The sequence below is a fragment of the Astyanax mexicanus genome, chromosome 4 (assembly GCF_023375975.1).
Source record: "Astyanax mexicanus isolate ESR-SI-001 chromosome 4, AstMex3_surface, whole genome shotgun sequence".
In the NCBI taxonomy this organism is placed as follows: Eukaryota; Metazoa; Chordata; class Actinopteri; order Characiformes; family Acestrorhamphidae; genus Astyanax; species Astyanax mexicanus.
In genome coordinates this window covers 19,104,150-19,131,403 of record NC_064411.1, presented here as the reverse complement: position 1 = coordinate 19,131,403, position 27,254 = coordinate 19,104,150, and the positions used below count along the sequence as shown (strand labels likewise).

General features: G+C 36.1%; 2 protein-coding genes, 1 non-coding gene and 1 pseudogene across 3 annotated transcripts in view; 1 reads left to right on the top strand and 3 right to left on the bottom strand.

The window, feature by feature from the left end:
* Window positions 1–10,461, bottom strand: part of LOC125801173 (zinc finger protein 271-like) — a 142,307-nt pseudogene extending 131,846 nt beyond the window's left edge.
* Window positions 1–27,254, bottom strand: part of LOC111197331 (NACHT, LRR and PYD domains-containing protein 12-like) — a 686,367-nt gene that overhangs the window by 51,643 nt on the left and 607,470 nt on the right. The window lies entirely within an intron of this gene.
* Window positions 17,334–19,354, top strand: LOC125801433 (zinc finger protein 239-like). Its single transcript, XM_049478169.1, has one exon. It carries the CDS (start codon window positions 17,489–17,491, stop codon window positions 18,356–18,358), a length of 870 nt encoding a protein of 289 aa, XP_049334126.1. The 5' UTR covers window positions 17,334–17,488; the 3' UTR covers window positions 18,359–19,354.
* trnae-uuc (transfer RNA glutamic acid (anticodon UUC)) lies at window positions 22,539–22,610 on the bottom strand. The gene has a single exon. It is a non-coding gene; the product is annotated as a tRNA-Glu (tRNA).

Here is a 27,254-nt window from a genome sequence, read left to right as displayed (position 1 = left end):
ATTAGTCCCCCGTATGGTTATAGTGTATTTTCACAGCATTATTTAACACTATGTTTTTCATAGCTAATTTCAACCCGGATGCAAGCCACTAGAGATGGGCCTGTTCCTGTTGGTGAACTGATCTTAGAAGAAGAGGGAAAGCACCACGAGGTGGCGCTGTGGAGAGAGGCAGCGCTGGCAGAACTTGCCCTCTTGCAGCTTACAGAAATTACACATCTGAATATTGTGAGGTAAATTATTACTGCAGCTGTTTGAAGGAGGTGGTGTTAATGTTGTTATGGTTGTGTGTTGAGTTGTTTCAAGGGCAAAGCAAACTCACATTGTTATACAAGATGTACACTGATTACTTTAGATTACATTAAAGTGTCATTTCTTCCGTGCTGTCCCAGGAAATATTGACAAATGAGAAATACTGTAATTTTTCGGTATTCAACTGTCTAATGGTGAAAACTGGAAAAAATATTTTTACTTGCAGAAACCTGAGAAAAAAAACAGAAGTGGGATTGCGGTGGTTGGAGTCTCTGTGGGAAGCAACACCACTCTCCTTTTGACAGAAGATATGGAGGAGCTCATCGTTCCACACAATGTACTGATCAGCTAATTAAGCGCCTTCCAATCATCGTAAACATTTCCTATGAGGGAGGCGTTATTTGTTCTATTGACAACCCAGCCTTTACAGAGGCATAAGGCCTTAAAAATGTCTTTTCACATACAAATCCAGTTCTAATCTGACCCAAAATCAGTTTTTTCGTCCCCTGTTTTCTCCTTTTTAGTTTAGGGGAGCAGTTATATACATGGACTTTTATAACTAGTTTTTATTCAATAACGAGTATAAACTTTTGTTGAATAGCCCACCTTCGATCTCCCCCAACATTCCGAAATACAGTGCTTATAGCCAATGCTCGCAAAACAGACTTGCAATGCAGACAAACCAAGTCTCCCTGAAGCTGCGGGAGTCTCCCGTATTTCAGTAGTGGCTCCCTGATTCACATATAATCTCCCGGAATTCAGAACGAGTGCCCCAAGAGTGCACTGCACACAAACGCGCACACAGGCGTCAGACTTGTTTCTCTCATTGCGTGTGGAAAGGAGAGAGAGAAAACAGAGAGGGTTCTGATTGGCCTGTTCTCTGCAAAGAGTCTGTGAGACAGCCAATCAGTTTTTGTGTGGGCGGGCAGTGTTTTTCCCCCCTCCCGGACGGGATTTGTTCAGTGAGTGAGAGAAAGCAGATCATGGAGGAGGCAGGGGAAGCAGAGGCAGGGCCTTCCAAAAAGAAAAAATATAAAACTCATTTCACCTCTGAGTACTCTAAATTATATCCATGTCTGATAAAAGTAAAGAACAATGAAAGCGTTGCCCGCTTTACAGTTTGTAACAGCGATTTTAGCATTGCTCACGGGGGACTTAATGATTGCAGAAGGCATGTTGAGGTGAGTTAATGTGAGAAATATATATTAACTTAGCTGTCTCAATTAGTTGGAGAGAGGCTAAGTATGCGCTGATGGCCAACATGAAAAGAGCAAACAATGTACCAAAGTACAAAGACCACAGCAATGTAACAAAGTACAAGGCTTGCAGGAGACCCTAATGTTGCAACCCAAGCTGTAAAAATTTGTTATGCATGTTCCTATAGCAAAAAGTAAAATTCTGTTATCCTTGGTTGTAAAGAAAATGAGAGCCAGAGCATGCTCTTATCTTTCTATCCTCTGTGTTTGTCTTGTAAACTGTATGTCCTAACCCTGTATGTATGTCTTTGTCTTTTCCCAATAAATGTATTTTCTAATTACAATTACTAGTTGGCTTGACTCAAGTTATACTCATCACAACTCAGTTTGCCAATTTCCTCCACACATACAAGCTCAGTTCTCCGTTCCAAAAGTTTAGAATGTGCAGTCAGCCTACATAATCAAGATCGAGTCAGCATCGCCCCCACCCAGATGCAGGAGGCCTTTCTGACCTTGAGGGTCCAGTCATGGCTCATTCTACAGAATTACTGGACTCTAAGAAACAGATGCAGACATTTTTGAATGTCCAGTCAGGAGTTCAAGCCAACATCAGTTCTAGGATGCACCACAAAATGCAGTGTTACTCCAATGTGCATCCTCCAATGTTTTCACAGTGGTTCCAGCTTGTTAGTAGAACTACAATAAATATGGCCTAGAAAATCCATTTGAAACTAAAAGGTAAACACACATTGTTACTTGAGTTTCTTCATGTTCATGAATACAGTGTACTTCCCTGCATTCCATACGCTGATGAATCTCAGATCAGATATTGTGAAGATCTCTTTGTTGAAGGCACCTTTGGATGAGTTTTCAAAGGTTATTTTTAAGGGACCCCCGCTGCCATCAAAATAATTGTGTGGTACTGGATTGAGCCAAGAAGCAGATATTGATGAAGTGCTTTTATAAAAAGCTTCACAAATCTGGCAGATTTCAGAAATTTCATGCATTCTAACATGTATAGAATGCATAGCTAAATTGAAATCTGTGCAGTGTAGTGAGCTCAGCAGTTTAATACCTGGTTCTAATTAAGATGTTAAATTAATTGAATTAGTTTAGTTAATTAATCAATTAATTAATGACATTTCAGGGGTGTGTCTTCTTCTACTGGGAACAGTAATTTTCATAACCAAGTTATCCAGAAAACACACTGAAATTACAGGTTTTGTAATATAAAAAGTATTTTATTAAATCACACAGATATGAGTTGATAATGCATTAAAATGTCATAAATGTAGCCATTAGATATCAAATCACAGTGTATGAAGGTAAATGAGAATTAAAATAAAAACATGTTATAATATCGGTATAGAAAGCAATAACTTGTCAGATTAATGAAAATTATTAAGTGGGGATTTCTAAAGGATGAACTAAGTTGTTTTAAGTCTACGAAGCCGGTTCTTATTTACAACCAAGCAACTGAAAATGAGTTGTCTTTACTACATGGAGATTTATAAAGGATTCAACCAAACCAGTCACAGATGGTGACTATTTAAGGTCGTAGAAGTCCAAAGTTTGACGGTTGTCTGGATTAGTGTTCGCTGGAGGAATATCACATATTCACAAAATTTACAAGCTTTACCCAACTAGCATTTAGGTCTCTTGAGAGGACTGGAGAGATGAAAAAGTCAGATATGTCATTTGATATTTAGGCTTGTTTTGTGAAAAGTGGCTTTTATTCTAATTCCAGTGCATCCTGGATGGGGTTTGTGGTATGTGTGTATGTGTGTATTCAGGGGGGAGGGTTAGTAAATTCCTTTAGGCCACCAAAAATAGGTAAAGTGGGTGTAGTGGGTGTTCCAGCGACAAAATCGTATAGTTGCAAGTATCCTACTCTGCTCCTAACAACTATGACATCTAAATGTTAAAGACTAAGTTAATCTAATGCTAATCTAATGTCTGGAGCAAGCTCTGGCAATGCCGTAATTCAAACTTGAATGACATTCCCTTCTTCAGAACTGAACTCTTACTGTAACTACCCTAAAAACTGAGCTCTGTCTCACAAAGAATGTTCTGGAATATCAAACATACGAGAAAACATAACATGGAATTGAATACACATCATCCCTGGATAAGATTCATTTTGCTGAACCTGTAAAATCCATTGTTAAATTCAGTTCATGTTTGTTTCTGGTGGAACGTGTCCCAAGTGACAGAGTAATACATTTGTGTAGGATAAAGTGTTCTGTCAGAAAGATTTAGGATTTGCACTTTTAATTGCTGTGGAACAAATTTGGGATAGTTTTCTCTCCTGTGTGAATGCACTTGTGTTTTTGGAGATGATTCTGTTGAGTAAAACTCTTCCCACAGTCTGAACAGTAATACGGTTTCTCTCCAGTGTGAATGCGCTGGTGATTTTTGAGATTACTCTGTGTAGTAAAACACTTCTCACACTCTGAGCAGTGATAGGGTTTCTCTCCTGTGTGAATGCGCTGGTGACTTTTGAGAGTACACTGTCGATTAAAACTCTTCCCACAGTCTGAGCAGTGATACGTTTTCTCTCCTGTGTGAATGCGCTGGTGTATTTGGAGAGTACTCCGTTCAGTAAAACTCTTCCCACAGTCTGAGCAGTAATACGGTTTCTCTCCTGTGTGAATGCGCTGGTGATTTTTGAGATTACACTGTCGATTAAAACTCTTCCCACAGTCTGAGCAGTGATGCGGTTTCTCTCCTGTGTGAATGCGCTGGTGTGTTTTGAGATGATTCTGTTGATTAAAACTCTTCTCACAGTCTGAGCAGTGATACGGTTTCTCTCCTGTGTGAATGCGCTGGTGTTTTTTGAGATCACTCTGTTTAGTAAAACTCTTGACAGAGTGCTGATGTTCCTCCATGATGGGACTTGGTTTCCTCTGTCTGTTAAATGTATCAAACAATTCTTCAGGATGGCTCGTGCTTCACCTCTTTCATAGATTTCAGGAGAAATCCTATAATATTTTAATTTCTGAAAAGAAAAAAAAAGAAATAATTTAGTATATTAAAATAAAAGCTGGTTAATTAACTGAAGAGAACTACCTAAATCAGTTACACTATATGGGAAATACTGGGACACTTTTATATTACCTTAAAAGCTTCTGTACTTTTGTGCCATTCTAAATTCATAGACATTATAATATGGAGTTTAGCTCGTTCTGCAGTAGACTGTCAGCAGGCTGCAGCCGCAAAATATATGTAGCAGAAACTCTGCTGCTGTCCACTACTGAATACCATGTTGGACTACTACTTTAGTATCTCACTTTACACTGAAATACACTAATCCAGACAATTAATACTCTACTATATTGACTTCCCTTTTTGTTTACAATAAAGGTGTCATTTTATCTTATAAATATCTTGCTTATAAATATCTGTAATTTCCTGGCTTGCTGAAACTAAGCCCAACTTCATCTCCGGAGCCAGAGAGCAGCAGAAGCTCCAAGACCTGCTACAGTTTTACAGAAGCTAACGTTACCCACAATTTCATCAACTCTAACTAAATGTTACTAAAGCCTGTAAACCAGCTATCTGAACAAAATGTATCTTGTTTTTAGTCATTTTACGTTAGCTCAGCCTAGCTAATGAACTAACATTTTCCATGAATTTTCAATTCCACCTTAAATATCATCACATCTTATTAGTTGTCTTGGAAGTGTAGCTACACATTTAGTAAATAAAAGACTGTAGATTTGAAAAGCGATATGACTATTTAAACCCATGAAGTGTTTTTCAGCATTTCACATAGAGATGGGCGATATTACCTAAAACAAAATATTTTTTACCTACTAAAAATGAAACTACAAACGGTTCAAAACTATATTTACCTTTATTTTGATTTCACCTAAATTTCTTATATGGAGTTCAAGTGCATCTGGCAAATAATACCATTATAAATAGTGATTTTATATATATATATATATATATATATACACTGCTAAAAAATTAAAGGAACACTTAAACACAATATAACTCCAAGTAAATCAAACTTCTTTGAAATGAACTGTCCACACTGATTGACAATCAATTTCAATTTACAAAACATACTCAGCCAAGGAGTCGTTCTGCAGGTGGGGACCACAGACCACTTCAGTACCTATGCTTTCTGGCTGAACTCTCACCCTGCTCCACCCCCCATCCTAATGCTGCCCCCAGCACACACTCATTCATCATCCTGGGAAGGAGAGCAACTTAATGTCAATTCTCTGTATGTCCTGTACATATGCAGTATTGACAATAATAACTGCTTGACTTGGCAGTGGGTCAGTAATGGTGTGGGGAGGCATTTCTTTGGAGGGCCTCACAGACCTCCATGTGCTCACCAGAGGTAGCCTGCATGCCGTTAGGTACCGAGACGAGATCCTAAGACCCATTGTGAGACCATATGCTGGTGCAGTGGCCCCTCGGTTCCTCCTAATGCAGGACAATGCTAGACCTCATGTGGCTGGATTGTGTCAGCAGTTCCTGCATGATGAAGGATTTAATGCTATGCTCTCGGGCTGCACGATATATTGTTTAAGAATAGACATTGCGATGTGCGATAGTCACATCGCGGACCCTGTGATGTCACGTGGCTATAAAAACAAACACGCCATTGCAGTGTTTTGTTTCTTGACACAGAAAGTAGATACAAAGCAATGTAAGTGAACTGCGCTGACAATAATGCGTCGCCAGCTGCAGCGAAAGGCTTCGGAATGGTTGTATGTAAAAACAACTCTTTTCGGAGGTAAACTGAATGTTTCCTACAGTCAATAGTGGACAATTTTTTTTTATTACTATACTTACAGTCAACTAGTTATTGGTGGTTGTGCAATATAGGTTCATGTTGTGCAGCCAAGGCTTCTGTTTATAAGGTCAATTTTCCCCTTACATTACTTTTATTTTTATACCTTTCAGTAGTTTTAAAAGCAGTACTTTTGTACTTTTACTTAAGTAAAGGTTTGAGTTGATACTTCAACTTCTACAAAAGTATGTGTAAACCCCAGTATCTATACTTTTACTTGAGTAATGAGTGTGAATACTTTTGACACCCTTGGTTGAGGCATTCTTAGGTTATTAAGCTGTGATTTTAATATCACACTTCTCTATAAGGCAGGGTATCAAAATGGATACCAAAAAGGCAAAGAGCAAAATGTTAACGCGTATAAACACGAAGAGCTCGCGCAGTGCGGTGAAAGCAACCCCGACGGCGCCCTGTCACACACAAACTGAGAGAGCGCACAGAAACACAGATCATTCCAACTGTTCACACACTGCTGCTGCACTGAAATCTCTCAGCCACTTTGAAATATTGTGAACAATATTATACCCTGAAATATTGTGCCATATCACCCACCTTTTTTTTTTCACATTGTTCTCATTTACCGTTATATATCTACTAGAGACTCTAGAGATTATATTTGTTCAGTATCATTTATTTTACTATAATCCTGGATATATGGAGATATTTAGAGTGAATTATTAATATCCTGACATTGTGGATCTTTGACTGTTACAAATCTGATCAAATTGTTGTATTATTTAATATCTCAGTAATGGGTGTGCCATAAATCGTATTAAATAATATATGGCAAATATAAAATTAAAAGTTCATTTTGTTGCAGTAGTGTATTCTTGAAATATATATATTTTTATTTTAGTGTTCTGTCATATTGGCAAGAGCATCGTTATGGTGAAAATACATAACTGGTACCTTTAGCTAGGTAACTAATGTTAGCTACTGGTTTTAAAAAAAAATCTGGTAACTTAGGCTAACTAGCTAACGTTAGCTACCGGTTATAAAATGCTTGCAACTTTAGCAAGCTAGCTAAAATTAGCTACCAATTTTTAAAAATGCTGGAATCTTTAGCTATTAAGCAAATTTTAGCTACTCTTGCAACTAGCAAACATTAATTAACGGTAACAAAACGCTTGCAGCTAGCTAACATTAGCTACCAGTTATAACATGCTTGCAACTTTAGCTAAATAGCTAACATTAGCTACCAACTATAAAAATGCTGGTACCCGTTAGCTAGTAAGCTATCATTAGCTACCTGTAACAAGCGCTTGCAACTCAAGCTAGCAAGCTAACATTAGCTACTGATTTAAAAAGGTACCTTGGTGTGCACCTGGACGATAGGCTGGACTGGTCAGTGAACACTGATTCCCTCTACAGGAAGGCCCAGAGCAGACTGTACTTCCTCAGAAGGCTTGGGTCCTTTAACATCTGCCAGAAACTCCTGCTGATGTTCTACCAGTCTGTGGTAGCCAGCGTCCTCTTTTACGCTGTAGTGTGCTGGGGAGGCAGCATCAGCAAGAGGGACGCTGGACGACTGAACAGGCTGGTGAGGAAAGCTGGTTCTGTGTTGGGACTAGAGCTGGAGTCCTTAACACCACTGGCAGAGAGGAGAGCCCTCAGCAAGCTGCTGAACATCATGGACAATGTTCACCACCCTCTGCACAGCACCATCACCAGGCAGAGGAGCTCATTCAGCGGCAGACTGCTGTCCCAGTCCTGCTCCACAGACAGACTCCGAAAGTCTTTTGTCCCTCAGGCCATAAGACTTTTCAACTCATCTCAGCACAGCAAACTGAAGACTCTGTGACACCTTTTCTTTCCAGCAATTCTGGCCACACCATGGACATACCCCCATCTATGGTCACACTATCTTGCTGATGCCCATAACACTATTTTTATAGTTCTACCCTATTTTGCACTAGTAGTTCATTCACTAGTTCATTCATCTACTGTTTACGTATCATTTGCACTGCTAAATTTAAATTTATTATATAACTGTATTTGCACTTTCTGTATGGCTGACATCAGTTATCCTTATACTTACTTTATGCACATCAACTGGTGTTCACTGTCTATTGTGTTCAACTGCACTACCTCCATTTTACATCACACACACACTAAAGACTGTACTTTTATAATTTCATTTTATTTTTTATTTTGTTGTATTTATATGTATCATTATTTTTTATCCTTTTGTAACTTTGTGTACTATACACACCTGCTGCTGGATGTCAAGAATTTCCCCTCGGGGATCAATAAAGTATCTATCTATCTATCTATCTATCTATCTATCTATCTATCTATCTATCTATCTATCTATCTATCTAAAAAAAAGCTGGTAACTTTAGCTAGCTAGCAAACATTAGCTACCTGTTATAAAGCACTTGCAACTTTAGCTAGCAAGCTAACATTAGCTACTGGTTATTAAGCGCCTGCAACTTTAGCTAGTAAGCAAGCATTAGATGCAACTTTAGCTAGCTAGCTAAAATTAGCTGCCTGTAATAAAAAACCTTCAAACTTTAGCTTTCAAGCTAACATTAGATACTGATTAAAAAAACGCTGGTAACTTTAGCTACCGAGCTAAAATTAACTATCTGTTATAAAGCGCTTGCAACTTTAGCTAGCTACCTAACATTAGCTACACGGATAAACAATCGCTGATAACTTTAGCTTGTCAGCTAAGTAACTGGGTTTGAACACAAATTTAACGTTATTTTATTCTAGGATATTTTGGTAGCATCACAAAGCTGAAATCAGGTTCTTGTTTGAATTGTTTGTAATGTCTATATTAAGAGTGTTGTTGAGAAATACAGTTTAGCGCTGGTACTTTATGATAATATTCTGACTCAGAACACAATATTTTTTAATGCAAGTAGAATTATAATATATATTTAAAAATAAAATACCTTTATTTTAGCCACTGACAGCATGCTTTATACAAGGAGAATAAACAAAACCAGTGGATTTTAGAGGTTTGACTAGAGTTGCTGGGTAAAACAATTTTGCGGTTTATCAATATATTCTGTTTATTCGCCTAGAATAAAAAAAGCTGTCAGTAAATTAAATAATGAATTTCTTTATTATGCTACTTTTATTAAACATTGCTTAATATTGTTTGACATATCTATGTATGTTTACCCAAATCCTTAAAATACAGATAACACTTGCAATAAGTGTACATCAATTAACTGTGCATCCTTCATTACATGTGATAACTGGAAAACAATATGTACTTTTTTTTTCCTTTTTACCTGAGTGGCATCTGCAGTTAAGACAGAACTGAATAAATAAATCTAAATAATTATCATTAATAAAAAAAATATATATATAATAATAATAATAATAGGATTAGCTGATATTCTATAACTCTGCTGGTACAGACAGCGGAGGGAAAACTGTGTTAGTCTCACTTAACTTCTAACAGAAGAGAGAAATAAGCTCATAAACTCTTAACTATGACCTAAATCAGTGAATTCTCTACAAAAACTTTTTTAATCTGTCTTATACTCGAATTAATAGCAGTATTTTTAACTTAAAACATGTTTTTAACCACTATTTATTCATAGAACACGGAGCTCAGCACCTACCCGCAGCACAGAAACACACAGACCGCTGCTGAGGTACGGTGGCTCAGAAAGACCAAACGTAGCGTAACTGCAGTTCACCACTAAACAGCAGGGGCCGCCAAAACTTCATTTAACAGCATTAAAGTGCCTCATTTTATAAAGTTCATCTAAAACAAAGGTATTTTATTACTCTGTTACACTTACAACAGTAATAAACGCTGTAAAATCTGTCCTGGTTCTGATCCGCTATCAGTCTGAACCCAGAAGCAGATCCATGCTGAGACTGGACCACTGTGCGTTTAGAGACCCTGATTTTATGACGGATCCAGATCAGATTTAACCCACATTTATCTCAGATTTAGTTCAGATTTAGTTCAGATTTATCTCAGATTTATCTCAGATGTGTCTGTGGGTCAGAGACAGACTGCTGAGCAGAGCTCGGAGAAGATCCAGTGCTGGTGGTGTAAATGCTGCACATGCTGAAGGTGCTGAAGGTGGTGTTGGTGTAGGAGTGAATGTAGAACAGCGTGATGAAGAGAGAGAGAGAGAGAGAGAGAGAGAGAGAGGGAGAGAGAGAGAGAGAAAAACTTCTCCATACCTTCTGTAGTTCAGCTGATTCTGCTCTTCCTCCGGCGCTGCGGGAGGAACAGATTCGTGACTTTCCCGTCAAAATAAAAGTCTGCTTGTAAAAATATAAAATTTAAAAAGAAGCGAGGAGAAGGTCAGGTAAGAGGTGGAATTTCACTAGTGTTTTTTAAATAACATTAATTTGCTAATTTACCAGAAAACTTGCTATTTTACTGTAATAATAAACAAAAAATGTAACAAATGAAAGTAAAAACAAATCCCACTTAAAACCATTACTGTGAATTATAGTTTCCTGCTGGTTCTTACCTGATACTTTTAGTTATAATAATAATAATAATAATAATAATAATAATAATAATAATAATAATAATAATAATAATAATAATAATAATAATATTAACACTGCAATAAAGATAAGGAATATAAATACAGGACAATACAGAAGAAAATGAACATTGACATCACTTTTTAAGCAACTTTACATTGTTAAAAAAAATACACAATTTAACAACCAGCATCATATATTATAGACAAACTTCTAAAAGCTACCGATTTTTACTATTTGTCTAAAATAAAACATTCTGTCAGTAACTCAAAGAAATGTTTTTCTTTATAATGCTACTTTTATTAAAGAGTTGTGTCCTGATTCAGAATATATTGATAAATTGTCAGCTCAAAACTGTCTTTTCCAGCAACACTAGTTTTAGTACAATTTCCTACCTTTTCTTTTATTATCTATATTATTTTATGTGTTTCAGTTTAAAAAAGCTTTTGATTAATTTTATACTCATTATTTCTCAAACTAGTTTATTGTATTTTATTTACAGACTCAAAACTGATTTTTATAAAATTTTAATGGGGCGTTAATTTTGACAGAAAATCTTTTTGGATTCTGGCCAAGTGTTGCTAGAATCACAAAGGTCCTCTCCATGAAGCTCAGCCTCATCCGGGTTATGGAGAGCCCCGCCCACTCCTAAAACTCTCATTTAAAACACTGTAGAACTACTTCTCTGGGGTTTTCCTTTAATTTTACAAAGTAGAACAAAGTATTTCACTAAATACACCTAATCTTTTATTAATTAGATTTACTAGCATTACTGCTACTGATGCTGGAGTTACACCCAGAGCTCATTTAAAAGGATTAAACCTGCAGTTTATAAGTTTTAACAATTATCTCTGTGGTGATGAAATAGTTATAATTGTTCTGTTTTTTTTCTATATAGTTGTACAATTTTTATTCTATAAAGTATCAAACATAATTAAAATATTATGGTTACATTTTCTTTGCATTTACCTTCTTGATGTCCTGCAGATTCCTGAAAAGATCGTACTGCAGCAGATCTTGTTTGTTGTTCACCTTGTCTAAAGTCTTTCTATTTATGTATTCTGAAAGCTTTCCATAAATTGAGGTCATTCACACCTACTCCCTGTAAAATCACTCTCTGACATCACAATGGACCATCCTGATTTCTGTATAGAAGGGTACTTCCCACTTGTAAAAGCATTTGAAACTTCATATGCAGATATCAGTTTAAAACTAATTCATTGTAAAATAAATAAGATTTGTTAAAGAGTTTATTTGTTTATAGAATTATAAAAACTTTTTTTCAGCTTTTATAATATGAGTCCAGCAAGCATTCTCATTCTACTACAAAATATGAGACTATTTGGGCCAGATTAAATCTGGTTCTGTGTAGAAATATAAGACAAACACCTCTGGTTGCTTGAGTCACTTAAAACTACCCAACAAATAGCACTTACCAAATTTTACTCAAAGGTCAGAACTATTGTTAAAGTAGAAATTGTGACATTTCTTTTCAACACTTTCTTCAATACAAATATCCATTAGAACTAAGAAATCTTCAGGATTCTTTCAATATATAAGAGTGCTTTACACCAAGAAACCCTATGTTAACAAATGATTCTTAATATGCTTAGTTATATTGGTATATAATATAATAAAATCATGTAGTCCATATTTAATTTAAAATAAATAATAAACTTTGATTACTAAAAAAATTGAACCAAATAAGGTGAGCTTTCACTTAATTGATCAATAGTACAATTTTGACTACCCCAAATAGAAGCAGTTACTCCTTGTATTAAATAATCAATGCTTCACTTTGTGATGGTCACCATGGATATTCAAACAATTTTGTACTGACAAAATTTACCATGTAAGTTAACACTGTTCAAAAAAATTAAAACATTTATACAACCTTTTTAACACTGTATGTAATAAATGCCAAAGTTGTACCAGATGGACTCAATGTTGATGGTAAACTTCAAGTGATGGCCCAACTTGTTTTTACCATCCTATTAACAAATAAACTCTTAAACAAAATCTTATTTATTTTACAATTAATTAGTTTAAAACTGATATTTGAATATGAATTTCTAAATGTTTCTACAAGTGTGAAGTACCCTTCTATACAGAAATCAGGATGGTCCATTGTGATGTCAGAGAGTGATTTTACAGGGAGGAGCTGCGAATGACCTCAATTTATGGAAAGATTTCAGAATACATAAATAGTAAGACTTTAGACAAGGTGAGCAACAAACAAGATCTGCTGCAGTACGATCTCCTTTTCAAGAAGCTGCAGGACATCAAGAAGGTAAATGTAAATAAAATGTAATAATACAATTTTAAATGAAATTTAAATGAGATTTAAAAAGTGGAATCAATTTCACAATTGGTACAACGACACTGACCTTTCCATAATAATTAGTAAGTGCTATTTGTTGAAGTTGTACAGGAGCAATCAGAGAATCTCTATAGAGGAAAAAAAAATCTGAATCTCAAGCCTCTCAACAGTCTGAAATGTATAAAAACATATAAAAAAAAATTATTCTATAAAGTATCAAACATTTATAAATTATTACTTTTAGCAGAATAACAATTTATACATGTTTGATACTTTTTAGAATAAAACATTTAATCATTTCCTCAAAACAGAACAACTATAACTATTTTGTCATCGCAGAGATAATTATTAAAGCTTTTAAGCTGCAGCTCTGTGTGTAACTCCAGCATCAGTAGCAGTAATGCTAGTAAATCTACTGAATAAAAACATTAGTTTTAGAAAAATGGAAATATAGTGGTACGTTTTCTTTCCTATTTTAGTGAAATACTTTGTTCTACTTTGTAAAATTAAAGGAAACCCCCAGAGAAGTAGTTATACAGTGTTTTAAATGAGAGTTTTAGCTGTTTAGCTCCATTCAGCTCCATGCATTGAGGACTCCTTCGCGGGCTCCCTCTAGCGGTGATGGGGTATAATGTGATATAGGGGGGGAGGGGGCGGGGCTCTCCATAACCCGGATGAGGCTGAGCTTCCGGGGTCTGTAGCTGGAGCGGAGACAGAGCAGGAACAGCTGAACTACAGAAGGTATGGAGAATCTCTTTCTTTCTCTCTCTCTCTTGTTTACAGATCATACACAGGATAACGGAGCCTCACACTTCTGCCTTCCCTCCCCCACATCACTAACACACACCTGAGATTAATCTGAACTAAACCTGAGATAAATCAGTTCTGTGGAAATTCCTTCTTAAGTCTGTGTGATAAGTCTCTACTCATTTCTTAGTTACTCTAGTTCAGATTGTTTAGTTTAGTTTCGTTTCAAAATTTCCTTCTACTAAATCCAGTTTCACAGTTGCTGGGAAGTCATGTGACTTTCCCGTCAAAATAAAAGTCAGCTTGTAAAATGTTAAATTTAAGAATGCAGGAATTAGTGATTTTAGTGATTATAGAGAGGAGAAGTTCAGGTAAGAAGTGGAATTTTACTACGTAACATTTATTGGTTCACTGATTTAACAGAAAATTTGCTATTTCACTGTAATAATGAACATAAAAATGACAATATATTTAGCCCCGCTGTTAAGAAATTCCAGCTAAACCATTACTGTTGAATACAGTCTCCATACAGTGCTTCTTTAATGATACTTAAATAAATAAATAGTTAAATGACTCTTAACAAGACAGTATCACATATTACTAAATTACCAATGTTAAAAAATGTAGTAGATCCTGTTAATTATGATATGAGTCTTCAGTTAAAGGAATTTTAAGCACGTTGTAAGCACGGTTAATTGATGTAAACTTATTGGTAATGTTATCTGCATTTAAAATATTTTGTTAAACATATATAGATGTGTCAAACAATGTGATTTAATGTTTAACAGAAGTAACACTATAAAGAAAGATATATTTAATTCAGCTGCTGACAGCATGTTTTATACTGTACTATTTCACAATCGTACATTTTAGTACCTATTTTATTATATTTACTATATTATTTCATGCATTTATAAGTTTGAAAAACCTTTTAATTAATTTTAAACTTTATCAAACTACTTTATAATATATATTTTTACAGATATAAAACAGAATATTATTACATATTAGGGGGACTTTTATTTTGACAGAAAATCGTTTAGGATCACAATAGGCCATCGCAGTTGTGTAGTCATTTTGTAGTCGGTGACATGTTGTTGTGTATGCCCATATTTGGGGTTTCATGTCTGTACTGTTTTTGTAAATGGCAAAAATGAACAGGCCATTCAAAAACTCGCCTCTATCTAAAGCTGGGCGATATGGCCCAAAAAAAAATATTTTATTTATTTATTTTTTTTATCCGATTTTCGATTTAAACAGATTTTTTCCCCTACTAAAAATATAATTAAAGAAATTGTTAAAAACTAGTTTTTATTTATTTAGTTTTCACTTAAATGTCCCCTTTGTGGTTAAAGTGCTACGAGAAACAAACAAAAAACAGAAACAATGCAAAAGATCTGGTAACTTTTCGAAAGCTAGTTTAGGTACTGACACAATGCACCCTCAAACTTAAAAAATAAATAAATAAACCCATCCTCAAAGAACAAATAGAAAGAAATAAAATGGTACCCTTTTTGATAAAACTTACAAAATAAAAAACAAGTACAATTAAATATGCTATTAAGTAAAAACTTTTCCCAATTGGGCTTGAATTGCAAAACAAAGCTTTTAAATAAGTGCCAGTGTTCTATAAAATGAGATGATATTTTCTCATTAATATGCAAAAAATCATAAACTGTAGTGCTTACAGAACCTGGTACGTAGTTGGAAGATGTGTCAGGGACAGTTGCTTGTTTTACTTTGGATGGTGTGCTAGCTCACTCTGAAGTACAGGAGCCCACAGGGGAGCTTCGGTGGTCAAAATTAAAACTCAGAGAAAATCGATTTTCATAAAAACACATTGTCCTTAACTGTAAATTAGAATTAATCAAAAAAAATCAATTAATCGCCCAGCTCTACCTCTATCACATTCTGTGCTAAATACATATGTTTAGGACCCTGTACGTTTTATTCTGTGTACATTTTCCTCCTGGACATCACTGGATCCTCTGTATTACGAGATCGTTTAAGTGTAGTAATTAGATTAATGCTAGAGTTTAGCTAATGCTACAGTGCACTGAACTGACCTCACAACATAGCAGCACTGAATGTGCGGGGAATATCAGAGATTAGGGATGTCCCGATCCAGCTTTTTGAACTTCCGATCCGATACCGATATTTATTTGCACTTCCGATCCGATACCGATATCGGCCGATACCGGCCTATCCGAGCATGTATTAATGTTTAAAGTTATTTAGCCAACGTACTTACTGTTGTCAAACTCATGTTGAAAAGCTTTTTACTCTTGATAACAAGTAGCCAGCTGAATAAGGTGTGTTTGAATAATTAGGTGTGTTTGGTTGGTAAGGAGAAACTGACCTGTTTATTTAGCAATTAATAAACTCAAAATAGACAAAATAATAAATAACAATGAGAAATGGCGACAGTAAACCAAGGCTTAAAAAGCCATAAGTGCAAATAATATTGTAAATTGTATTTAAAAAAGCAAAACACACAAAGTGAGTAGAAAATAGTCTATTAACAGCATCAGTACTCTTGAGTGCTGTACTCATCAGTGCTTTTGAACAAGTGTAAACCAAAGCTTAAAAAAATCAGTGCAAATATTGTAAACTATTTAAAAGCAAAATGCCTTCTACTCCCGAATCTCCTCCACACTTTGCTGCTCCAACCCCATCTACATACTCCCTTCATTTCCAACTGTTTGCCGTGCCTGCAGTCCGAGCATGATGGGGAGATTCTTTTTATACAAAGACGAGCATTTCAGTATGCTCAGGTGTCAGCCTGCTCCTGTGTTAGTAATGTAACCATAATATAATAAATATTTTGTATAAGCAATTAAAGCTAAATTTTCTAAATAAGCTACGTTTCACACAGTTTTACCTTTTATTTGCATAAATAAGAAACATAACATGTTTCATAAACTTCTTTATTTGCAAATAATTGTGAAATCGTGAATTGTGAAATAATTGTGATCGAACAACAGGCACTCTGGTTTTATCCTAGAACTTAAATAAAAGTACTCAGGGAAATAGGAAACAAGTATTTTCTTAGTACCAACTTTAAATCATTTACTCAGAAACTAACAAAAGGGAGAAAACTTAAAAAAACTCCAAAAGAGGGGGAAACATAAAGCAGCCTCTGGAGAACTCCCAAGGAGGCTTTAAATAAAACCTAAGGATTTTTTTTCCTTTTGATTTACTTTTCTTTCTTTTTAACAATCTAGGAAAGTTCTCAGCTTCTAGTGGGACCTGAACTGAATTTAGACTGTCTGTTTGAACAGTGGGCCACCCTTATAAAGGCATTAAACAGGTGTCAGCCTGATTATTGCAAGTGGGAAAAGGTGGCCTCCCTCTAGTGGCTGGAGGACCACCAGCGCCCCCTTACACTGTGGACTTCGACTGGGATAAAAGTACAGAAGCTTTTATGGTAATATGAAGATGTCCCAGTAGTTTCATCAGTATAGTGTAACTGATTGATTTAGGCAGTTCTCTTAAGTTAATTGACCTGCTTTTATTTTAATATTCAATGGCATTTTTCTTTGTTTTTTCCAGAAATTAAAATATTCTCCTTAAATTCATCACCAACAACCGGGATATTTAACAAGAGCAATGTTAAACTGCTGAAAGAGGTGAAGCACAAGTCATCCAAAAGAATCTCCAGAACATACACAAATTGTTGCATTTAACAGACAAATGAAGCCAAGTCCCGACATGGAGAAACATCGTCACTCTGTCAAGAGTTTTACTAAACAGAGTAATCTCAAAAAACACCAGCGCATTCACACAGGAGAGAAACCACATCACTGCTCAGACTGTGGGAAGAGTTTTACTCAACAGATTAATCTCAAAATACACCAGCGCATTCACACAGGAGAGAAACCCTATCACTGCTCAGACTGTGGGAAGAGATTTACTGCACAGAGTACTCTCAAAATTCACCAGCGCATTCACACAGGAGAGAAACCGTATTGCTGCTCAGACTGTGGAAAAAGTTTTAATCAACAGAATGCTCTCAAACTGCATCAGCGCATTCACACAGGAGAGAAACCGTATCAGTGCTCAGACTGTGGGAAGAGTTTTACTGAACGGAGTAGTCTCAAAATTCACCAGCGCATTCACACAGGAGAGAAACCATATTATTGCTCAGACTGTGGGAAGAGTTTTACTGAACCGAGTGCTCTCAAAAAACACCAGCGCATTCACACAGGAGAGAAACCGTATTACTGCTCAGACTGTGGGAAGAGTTTTAATCAGCAATGTAATCTCCGAAAACACCAGCGCATTCACACAGGAGAGAAACCGTATCACTGCTCAGACTGTGGGAAGAGTTTTACTCAACAGATTAATCTCCGAATACACCAGCGCATTCACACAGGAGAGAAACCGTATTATTGCTCTGACTGTGGGAAGAGTTTTAATCAACAGAGTACTCTTCAAATACACCAGCGCATTCACACAGGAGAGAAACCGTATGATTGCTCAGACTGTGGGAAGAGTTTTACTCAACAGAGTAAACTCAAAAAACACCAGCACATTCACACAGGAGAGAAAACTCCATCTTAGATCAGTTTGAAGGCAATTAAAAGGCAAATCATAAGTCTTTCGGACACAAATGTTTAACCTTGTCAATTAACTGAATTTAACAATGGATTTTACAGGTTCAGCAAAATTAATCTTAATCATCGATCATGTTTATTGAATTCCATGTTATGTTTTCTTATATGTTCAATATTCCAGGACATTCTTCGTGAGACAGAGCTCAGCGCTTAGGGTAGTTACGGGAGGAGTTCAGTTCTGAAGAAGTGAAAAAACTTAGTCTTTAAAATTTAGTGTGATAAATGTGATAGTTAGAGTAGGATTCTTAGCTGGCAACTAAACATTTGAGCCAAATCTTCAGAGCTTATGATTTGAATGCTTTTAATCTCTTTTCTAGTTTATGCAGATTTCATTATTTCTATTAATTTCTAGTATCTCTGTTTTCACTCTGTGGAAGCCATCCTCAGCTCCCCAAGCTTAGCATAGCTTAGCTTAATGCTATTAACCGCCAGGCCCATCTGTATGAAAGAAGAAGTGAAAACACCACCTGAGGAACTCCAGAGAGTGCTCCCAAAAGTGAGACCCAGAGCCACAGAGAGACGACACTGTGCCGGGTGCTGCTGTGTGGACCGGAGGAGCATCCAGACCCTGCAGAGAGACCAACAAAATCCTTTACAGAGGTTAAATAAAACGCTCCATCTGTAGTTCCCATACTGAAATCAACCTCCTCCGGGCTTGTGTAGCGCAGTAAGGTTGCAGGCTATGGTTCAGTCGTTCAGATTAAAAATCTGTTACCATAGAGGGATATTTGGTTGTTGTATTACTCAAGTTTTATACTCGCTTATCTTTTCCTTATTGAATATTATATCTTGCTTAAGGTTTTTTAATCTTCAAATTTACTAAGAATATCCAAATCATGTAGTTCCTTAATTGTTTTTATCCACTACAAACTATTATCTTTGTATTGCTTCACCTCTATATTTACTCATCTGTGTGTTTTTAATAAAAGGATTTTATATTGCAGATCTTCAATCTCATTGTGTTTTCTCAACATATGTTTTACATGAAACCTATAGGCCTGATATTTTCTTGTTATTATTTGTTAAATACTCAAAGGTGCCCAACAGAGAAATCCAGTGTGAAATGTATTTGTGTTGAAGTGAAACATAATAGTCAATTTTAGATTGAAATTCAGAAAGAAATATATTTTAATGGTTCAGGCTTAAAAGGGTTAAATATACAATTACTTCCAAAGGTAGAGTAGCATGTGTTTAATTTGTATTCCTATGTTTATAAAGTTGTTTTTTTTATTGTGAATGCTTGTGGGTTGTGTTGTTTCGTTTTTTTGAAAAGCACAGTCATTCACCAACTACACTTAATTACCAAATTCTATATTTGAGATATTGACCATTTTTATTAGTAGCTAGCCTTGCTAAATATCCAAACACAGCATTTGCAATTTTACTGACCAAATGAATGAAAAGATGGTGGTGAAAAAAAGATGAATGAAAAGATGGCTGCGCGCAGTAGTGCAGCGGCCTCTCACGCGCTCCTACCGAACACCCTATTTTGAGCTGTTTTTTTGCCGGTTCTGAACCCAACTTCACGTGCCCCACGCGTGTGAGCTGTAGCATAACTGAATTTTTGAGGATTAAGGACAGTTTGGTCAGTAAAACAGCAACTATGGACAATAATACCTGAGCTTCACTGGGAAGACTACAGCTCCTCCGCGCTCTCTGACCATATATCTATCATGCTGGTCCCCACATACCATCCCCCGCTGCGACGCTCCAAACCCACACAGAAGACCATTACTGTGTGGCCCAGTGACGGAGACGCTGTGCTGCAGGACTGCTTCGACTGCACCTCCTCTCTGAATGTCTGACTCGTTGTTCTTGCTGATGAGGCCAACAACAGTTGTGTCGTCAGCGAACTTGACGATGTGGTATGAGCTGTACTTTACAGTACAGTCATGAGTCAGCAGAGTGAACAGCAGTGGACTGAGCACACAGCCCTGGGGGTCGCAGGTACTCAGTATGGTGGTGCTGGAGGTGTTGTTTCCAATCCTGACTGATTGTGGTCTCTCAGTCAGGAAGTCTAAAACCCAGTTACAGAGGGAGGAGCTCAGGCCCAGCAAGCTCAGTTTTCCGATCAGGTGAGGGATTGTGGTGTTGAATGCTGAACTGAAGTCGATGAACAGCATTCGAACATAGCAGTTTTCCAGGTGGGTGAGAGCCAGGTGGAGCGCAGTAGACATGGCATCATCTGTTGACCTGTTTGGACGATGCGCAAACTGCAGAGGGTCCAGTGAGGAGGTCATTGAAACTGGACAACAAGCTGTTAACTGGAGTCTCCAGACGTAATCATATTGATCAATTCTGTCCAATCACATGTCAATTGCATAAATGTATAACTGCTTGGATAAAGTCTGAAGGGTTCTCTCTCTTCCTCGAATGGCTTTAGTTTATTTCTCTCTTTTTCTCTTTATTTCTCTCTGGGTTGTGAATGTGTTGTTCTATCAAGATTTTAGTACAATATGTGTTGACTCGATGATGTACTTTGTCTTTTCTAATATATATCCATTGGCGTAGAAACAGGTGGTTTTGTCCGCCCCCAAAAATGATATCGTTTCACTCAGATCAGCTGTACTTTTTATGAGGAGACAGACCGGACCAATCACGGAGCCGGTTCAGGTATTAAGTCCCGCCTCTCAGTAGAAACAGCCAATCAGCTTGCTGGTTTTGCGGCGCGCGGCGGAAGTGTGCGTTGGGGAAGCCCCTCCCCCTCACTGTGAGATTTAGCAGCGAGATTGGGACACGCAGCCGCTTCAGCTGATCTTAAAACAGATCTGGATATACGGAGATTTTTCTAAAAGAAAGGTAATGGTAGGCTAACCACTTCGACTGTGATTATGTTTCTGATAGCTGGTTAAAAACACACGTCTTTGAATCAGCACACAGATCAAAACCCACTGTGATTAATAAATTGCAGCTGTGTTAGTGAGTTACCTTAACTTTGGAATGAGCTAGATTGGGAGTCAAGGTTAAAGAAAAAAACAGCTATATATGTATTGTTCAACTTGACCTGTACCTGATCAGCTAATCACTATTTCACTATTAATTTAGGATTACAGGACTTACTCTAAGCTATAATGAACGAAAATACATTTAGCTAACTAGTTATCTAGAAGCTGGATGTAGTGGATAGCCAGAATTTAGTACAGTACTTTATGTTAGTAGTTTAAAGCAGTTTCTTAACCCTGAGCACTGCCCTTAAAATTGTGTGTTTTCCAGCGGATTTATCTGATCAGCATGTAAATAACACAAGCAGATGACACAACATAAATACAGGTCAAAACAAAGTACTTACATTGTCATCAACGCACACATACACACAAAAAGGGGGTACTATTTCAACAAGATGCTGGAGCAAACGGCAAGTGTCTGCCAGCCAAGCACACTGAAGAGAGATAATAAGAGGCACAATCCATCAAACTTTTTGACAGGTGACCTTTTGACCTTTGCTAGGTGCCTTTTTTGACCCCTCCCCCACACCACGTGCCTCTTATTTCTGGAATGTGACCTTTGACCCCTCAGATCACCCTATGATGACATCTGTTAGTAATTATGTTTTCATTCATCTGTAATTACCTTTGACCTTTGCCATGTGCCCTTTGACCCCTCCCACACCCCGTGACTCCTTTTCTGGAATGTGACATTTGACCCCTCAGATCACCCTATGATGCTGTCAGTTATTAATTATGTTTTCAATCATCTGTAATTACCATTGACCCCTCAGATCCCCTGACCCTTGAACTCTCTTAATTATTTTTCTGATATCAATGACCACGAGTCTCCGGTAATTATTAACTGGTGGCGTGTAATTACCCCTGCCATTCGTCATTCATGTTTTGGATATGAGGTAATTTAAACCATGGTGACACACCGCCCCGCCCATCCCTCCGCCCTTCCTGCCCCATCCCCACCTCTTCCCGTCCCACCCAGCCCCGCCCCATCATTATTCAGATTGTCCTGATTGGTCAAACAAAAATTCCCGCCAAAAGTATTGACCAATAAGGTTGTTATTCCTATGGAGCAATCACAGCAAGCCTACGAGTGAAATGTGTATTTAAGAGTTAGCGAGATGTGTGAAGGACCGAGAGAACGGAGCAATGGCTTGTGTTTCTGAGGTTGCTGAAAACCAAAGCTTCCCATACCGGGATTCGAACCCGGACCGTCTGGATGAAAGCCAGAAATCCTACGCGTTAGACCATATGGGAGGATCTGTAGAAGAAGAGCACGATGACGAGAATCTAAAAAGGTACCGAACAAGGGAGAGCATTCCTGAACCAATCGCTCAAGGAGCGCTCAAGGATCAAGTCTGGCGTTTGTCAGATGGAACTTACTTCGGATATGTTTTTCTTAAGGATATATATAGCGTTGCTATGTACGTCGGAAAAACGGATAGATACGATGATGCCTCAGCTCGTTTTACTTTGAACCATATAGAATGGTTTAGCTTCAGAAGACACTGCTCTGTTTTTAATGCCTACGTCAATTACAGAAATACAGAATGCAGCCCATTTTTTCAGGAGAACATGAATTTAATTTGGAAACCTCTGAATACAGGAAAGTCTAGGCGTTTTAATCTCACGCCGGTTATGACAAGCCTCGGATGTAATGTAAGCCTCAGTGTCATTCAAGATTTAAAATGCTATGCAATTGAAAATGACCTGCACTCGCGCGATTTCCAGGTTGTTTTTAATTCAGAAGACTTCAAAAGAATGAATCGTGTCTACTTCGCAATAATTGACAGTTTGTTCTATATGAACAAATAGATTTTCTGATTATTGTCAAACATACAAAACCAACATTAATTATATTCTTAAACATTAAACTTTTAGGTACCACTTTATAATAAGACTACCTTTATAAAGGGTTTATAAATGGTTTACAATTAGTTTATTAATGGTTACTAATTAGGTTGTAAATGCCTTAAAAACCATTAATAATCAGTTATAACACATACGTAGAAAGGGCAACAATGACCTGTTGTTTGCCAAATAGTGAACCCACAGCCATCTATATTGTTAAATTTCAGATCTTTTCAGATACTCACTTACTTTGTCTTCTCCATCTAACTCAACTTGCTTCTCCATCTCCATATCCTCCATCAGTCAACATCAGTTTAACCATTTAACTCCCAAGTTTAATCATTCCACCACTAACTCTTTTAGTCATTTATAATAATGTGGTGTATATTATCATATGAAATAATAAAATTGACATCTAAGGGCTAAGCAATAATTACCCCTTACCTTGACATTTTCAGCATACTATCTGAAATCATCCTTGGGGTTGTCACAGATATTGATATAATGTTGCCAGGCGCTAATGTTCAAAGAACATGAAAGTGCTGTTGTGATCCTTAAGGTTGAGTGGCATCTTCTTTAGGACAGCATTCCAGATGTAACCTTCCTTTACTGGTTTGCTGCAGGCAATTTCACTGCAAGTAATTACTGCAGCTCCCAGCATGTAGTTTTCCATTTTGCTTTTGCCAATCAAGATTTTCAAATTGTAGATGAGTATTTGTTAATGAGTTACAAACACTTATAACCACTAAAAGGGAGCCTTATTGTAAAGTGTAAAACACTTCACTATTTATTAATGAGTTACAAACACTTATAACCACTAAAAGGGAGCCTTATTGTAAAGTGTAAAACACTTCACTATTTGTTAATGAGTTACAAACACTTATAACCACTAAAAGGGAGCCTTATTGTAAAGTGTAAAACACGTCACTATTTATTAATGAGTTACAAACACTTATAACCACTAAACAGGAGCCTTATTGTAAAGTGTAAAACACGTCACTATTTATTAATGAGTTACAAATGTAAGTGATATTTAAGACTACTTTTCTACGTAATATATGAAATATGTAGTATATACATTCATCTTTTATTTTATTTTAGGATCAGAATGTTTCATTGTTGAAACTGTGACAGACTGTGATGCTGTGACAGACGAAAGTGTGCTATATCATCCATTTCAAAGTAAGTTTTTATTAATTTTTGATTAAAAATAATTATTTAATTTCAAACGTGATGATTTGATTCCTTCAATATGAAACTCAAATGTTATATATTTATATTTACTGATGTAGTAATTTAATTTACTTTCTAAAAAGTTACATGATACATTTAAGTAAACTACTGTAACAGTTGTTTTTAACAAACTTTGCTAAAAATGTACAAAAGTATATTTGGAAATAAGTATTTTAGAAGTATACTGAATTACATTAAACTGAAAGTCTATTTAAAATACACTATATTGTACTTTTTAAAAAGTATGATCGAATTTCACTTTCAAACATTTGATGAAAGCATAATATTAATGTACTTTTAATATATTTTAAGTAATTGCATAAATCTATTAGCATATTTACAGCATACTTAGAAACTTCTCAATATGTTTTAAGTATAGTATATATTTTATATATTAAGTAAGTATATATTTTTTTTCACCAGGGTTGGTAGCCTCATTTCATGACATTTCATGTGGTTCATTCACACCTTGACTATTTTTGTCAAAAATATTAGAAAATATATTTTTTTGATTTATCATTTCTCAGTTTTTTTTTTTTACGACACATAGAATGTACAGTATACAGGTGTAAAATGTTTCATTTTGTTTCTTTTTTTGCTGATGCTTATGCTTTTTTGCTCTTTTTCTCTGTGTGTGTGTATAAGTGTGAGTGAACACTCCCTAAAAGATGTGTGCACATTATTGCTGCAAGATTGTTAAGCATCCAGCTCTGCAGATGTAAAGAAAAGCATGAACATAACCAGTTAACAAAGATATGGAGCAACAAATACACCAGAGTATGTTAAAGACGCTCTCTAGAATAGCACTGTAAATAAACCCTGCTACAAGTACAGGACAGTATTGAATAACAGTGGTCACTGTGATGATCAGAATTATGCTAACTGCTTTTCTCTTTGCCTGATTAGCCTTGTCTCTCTCCTTCCCTTTCTGACCTGGACCTGGATGCTTCAGTGCCCTGACTACAGCTAAACAGCAGAATAGTTTAATAATGAGGAAAACTGACCAAAGTGGCAGGACAGAATAAATAAAGATGTTATTGACATTTAAGGGAATGAACATACAGATTATACAATAGCCAAGAACTCCCATCCATGCAGCAGCAGAACATGCCAGCCTGTATCTCAGGGGCTTGTACTTCAGGAAAGTGACAGGATGGACCACCGCCATGTAACGCTCCACACAGATCAAACAGAGAAACAGAGGACGGGCGCAGATAAATACTCCCCCATAAAAACTACTAATGGTGTAAATTCTAAACAGACAAAACTAAGAACGTAGAATAAACAGCGTATGCAGATGAACATCTCGTTAACAGTCAGATTGAGGCCGAAAACTCAGGTAAACCCACAATGAAATTGATTGCATAACCTGGAATGTACATAGGGTCTGTATATCCTGCCCAAGGATTCCTGCTTGTAGCATTTCTAAACAGGTTTGAGATGGGTGTGCTGGAAAGCCCATCAGAGACGTTCATCTTCAGAGTGCACACCCCTTCTCACGATAAAATATGAAATCTGAAATAAATTACACAAAGAAAATTATATAAGGGCCAAATATAATGAAACAAACAGTCTGTTTTCTTTATCAGAACAAATTCATTGTATAGTGTTTTTTTTTTTGTGCATAGATCTAGATCAACATAGATCTAACGTGTTCAGTTGATATAGTCATGATAAATATCATAACTACCATAGTAAACCATAGTAATGATAGTACAGTTAAAAAGTGATCTCACCTTTCAGTCATAAACAGAATGCAGGATACCACAAGAAGAATACATTAGTATATTAATTTAATGGACTGACTAATTATCAATTCACATTAGTTTAAACATTATTAATCATTATATTTTAACTTAATTAAATTCTAAATTCATTATAATTTACAGCATTCTTAAGCCTAAATTGTACAAATTAGTGTTGTGTAAAATGTCTTAACTAGTATTATTTAACAATGTTCATTACTGTCATAAGTACTGTGATGCATCCTTCCTGTAAATTGTTTCTGAGTTCAGCATTGTTGAGAACTGCACCCTTAAAATGATCAGTGTATTGTTCTGAGAACAGCAACATCTTTATCTGATACACAGATGCTCTTCTTTGTCATCAGTTTCAACTTAAAGTGATGTTTATTTGATGGGGTAGGATTTGGTGGTCTACTAGGTTTTGTATAGTTATTAGGGTTTCTCTATAATATTAAATAAATAAAATCTAATTAAATCCAAGCTCAAATGTTACACAATAAATGGTAAATAAATTGATTCTTATGAGTTTTTCTACTACTGTAAATATGCCATTTTAAATACAACAGCATTAATATACAATAACCTTTTTTCAATTCATTATGTATATATTTTACTTTAAAGTAAGTAAACGTCAGAAGATATTCCATAATAAAAATATATATATATTTCTTAATGCATACGTACTGTATAGGCAGAAAAACTTTAGATCCATAAGTAGTCAAGAAAAGCAGACATCTGGCTAATTTACCATAAAAGGCATCTGTTTGAGTGTGTGTGTGTGTGTGTGTGTGTGACTTTATTTAATTTATGACATGTGATTTTTCATGCATTTAAATGTATGCTAAGCTAATGTCAGTAAGGTAAATGCCAGTAATGTTTGACATGAAGGGTAGCAGTTTTATGTAGCATACATCAATGTAAATTCAATAAATATTGACTAAATGCAATAAAAAAATTCAAACAAAAAAAACTTTTCATGTGATGTAAACTACATCCAACATCAACAAAAATAAAATCTACAGCCAGAGTTATGTGGTTATGTGACAGTCCTTTCAGTTATAGGCAGTTCAGT

Coding starts and splice junctions, on each gene's coding strand:
- LOC125801433 (XM_049478169.1), top strand. CDS start 17,489: ATGAAGCCAAGTCCCGACATGGAGAAACATCGTCACTCTGTCAAGAGT.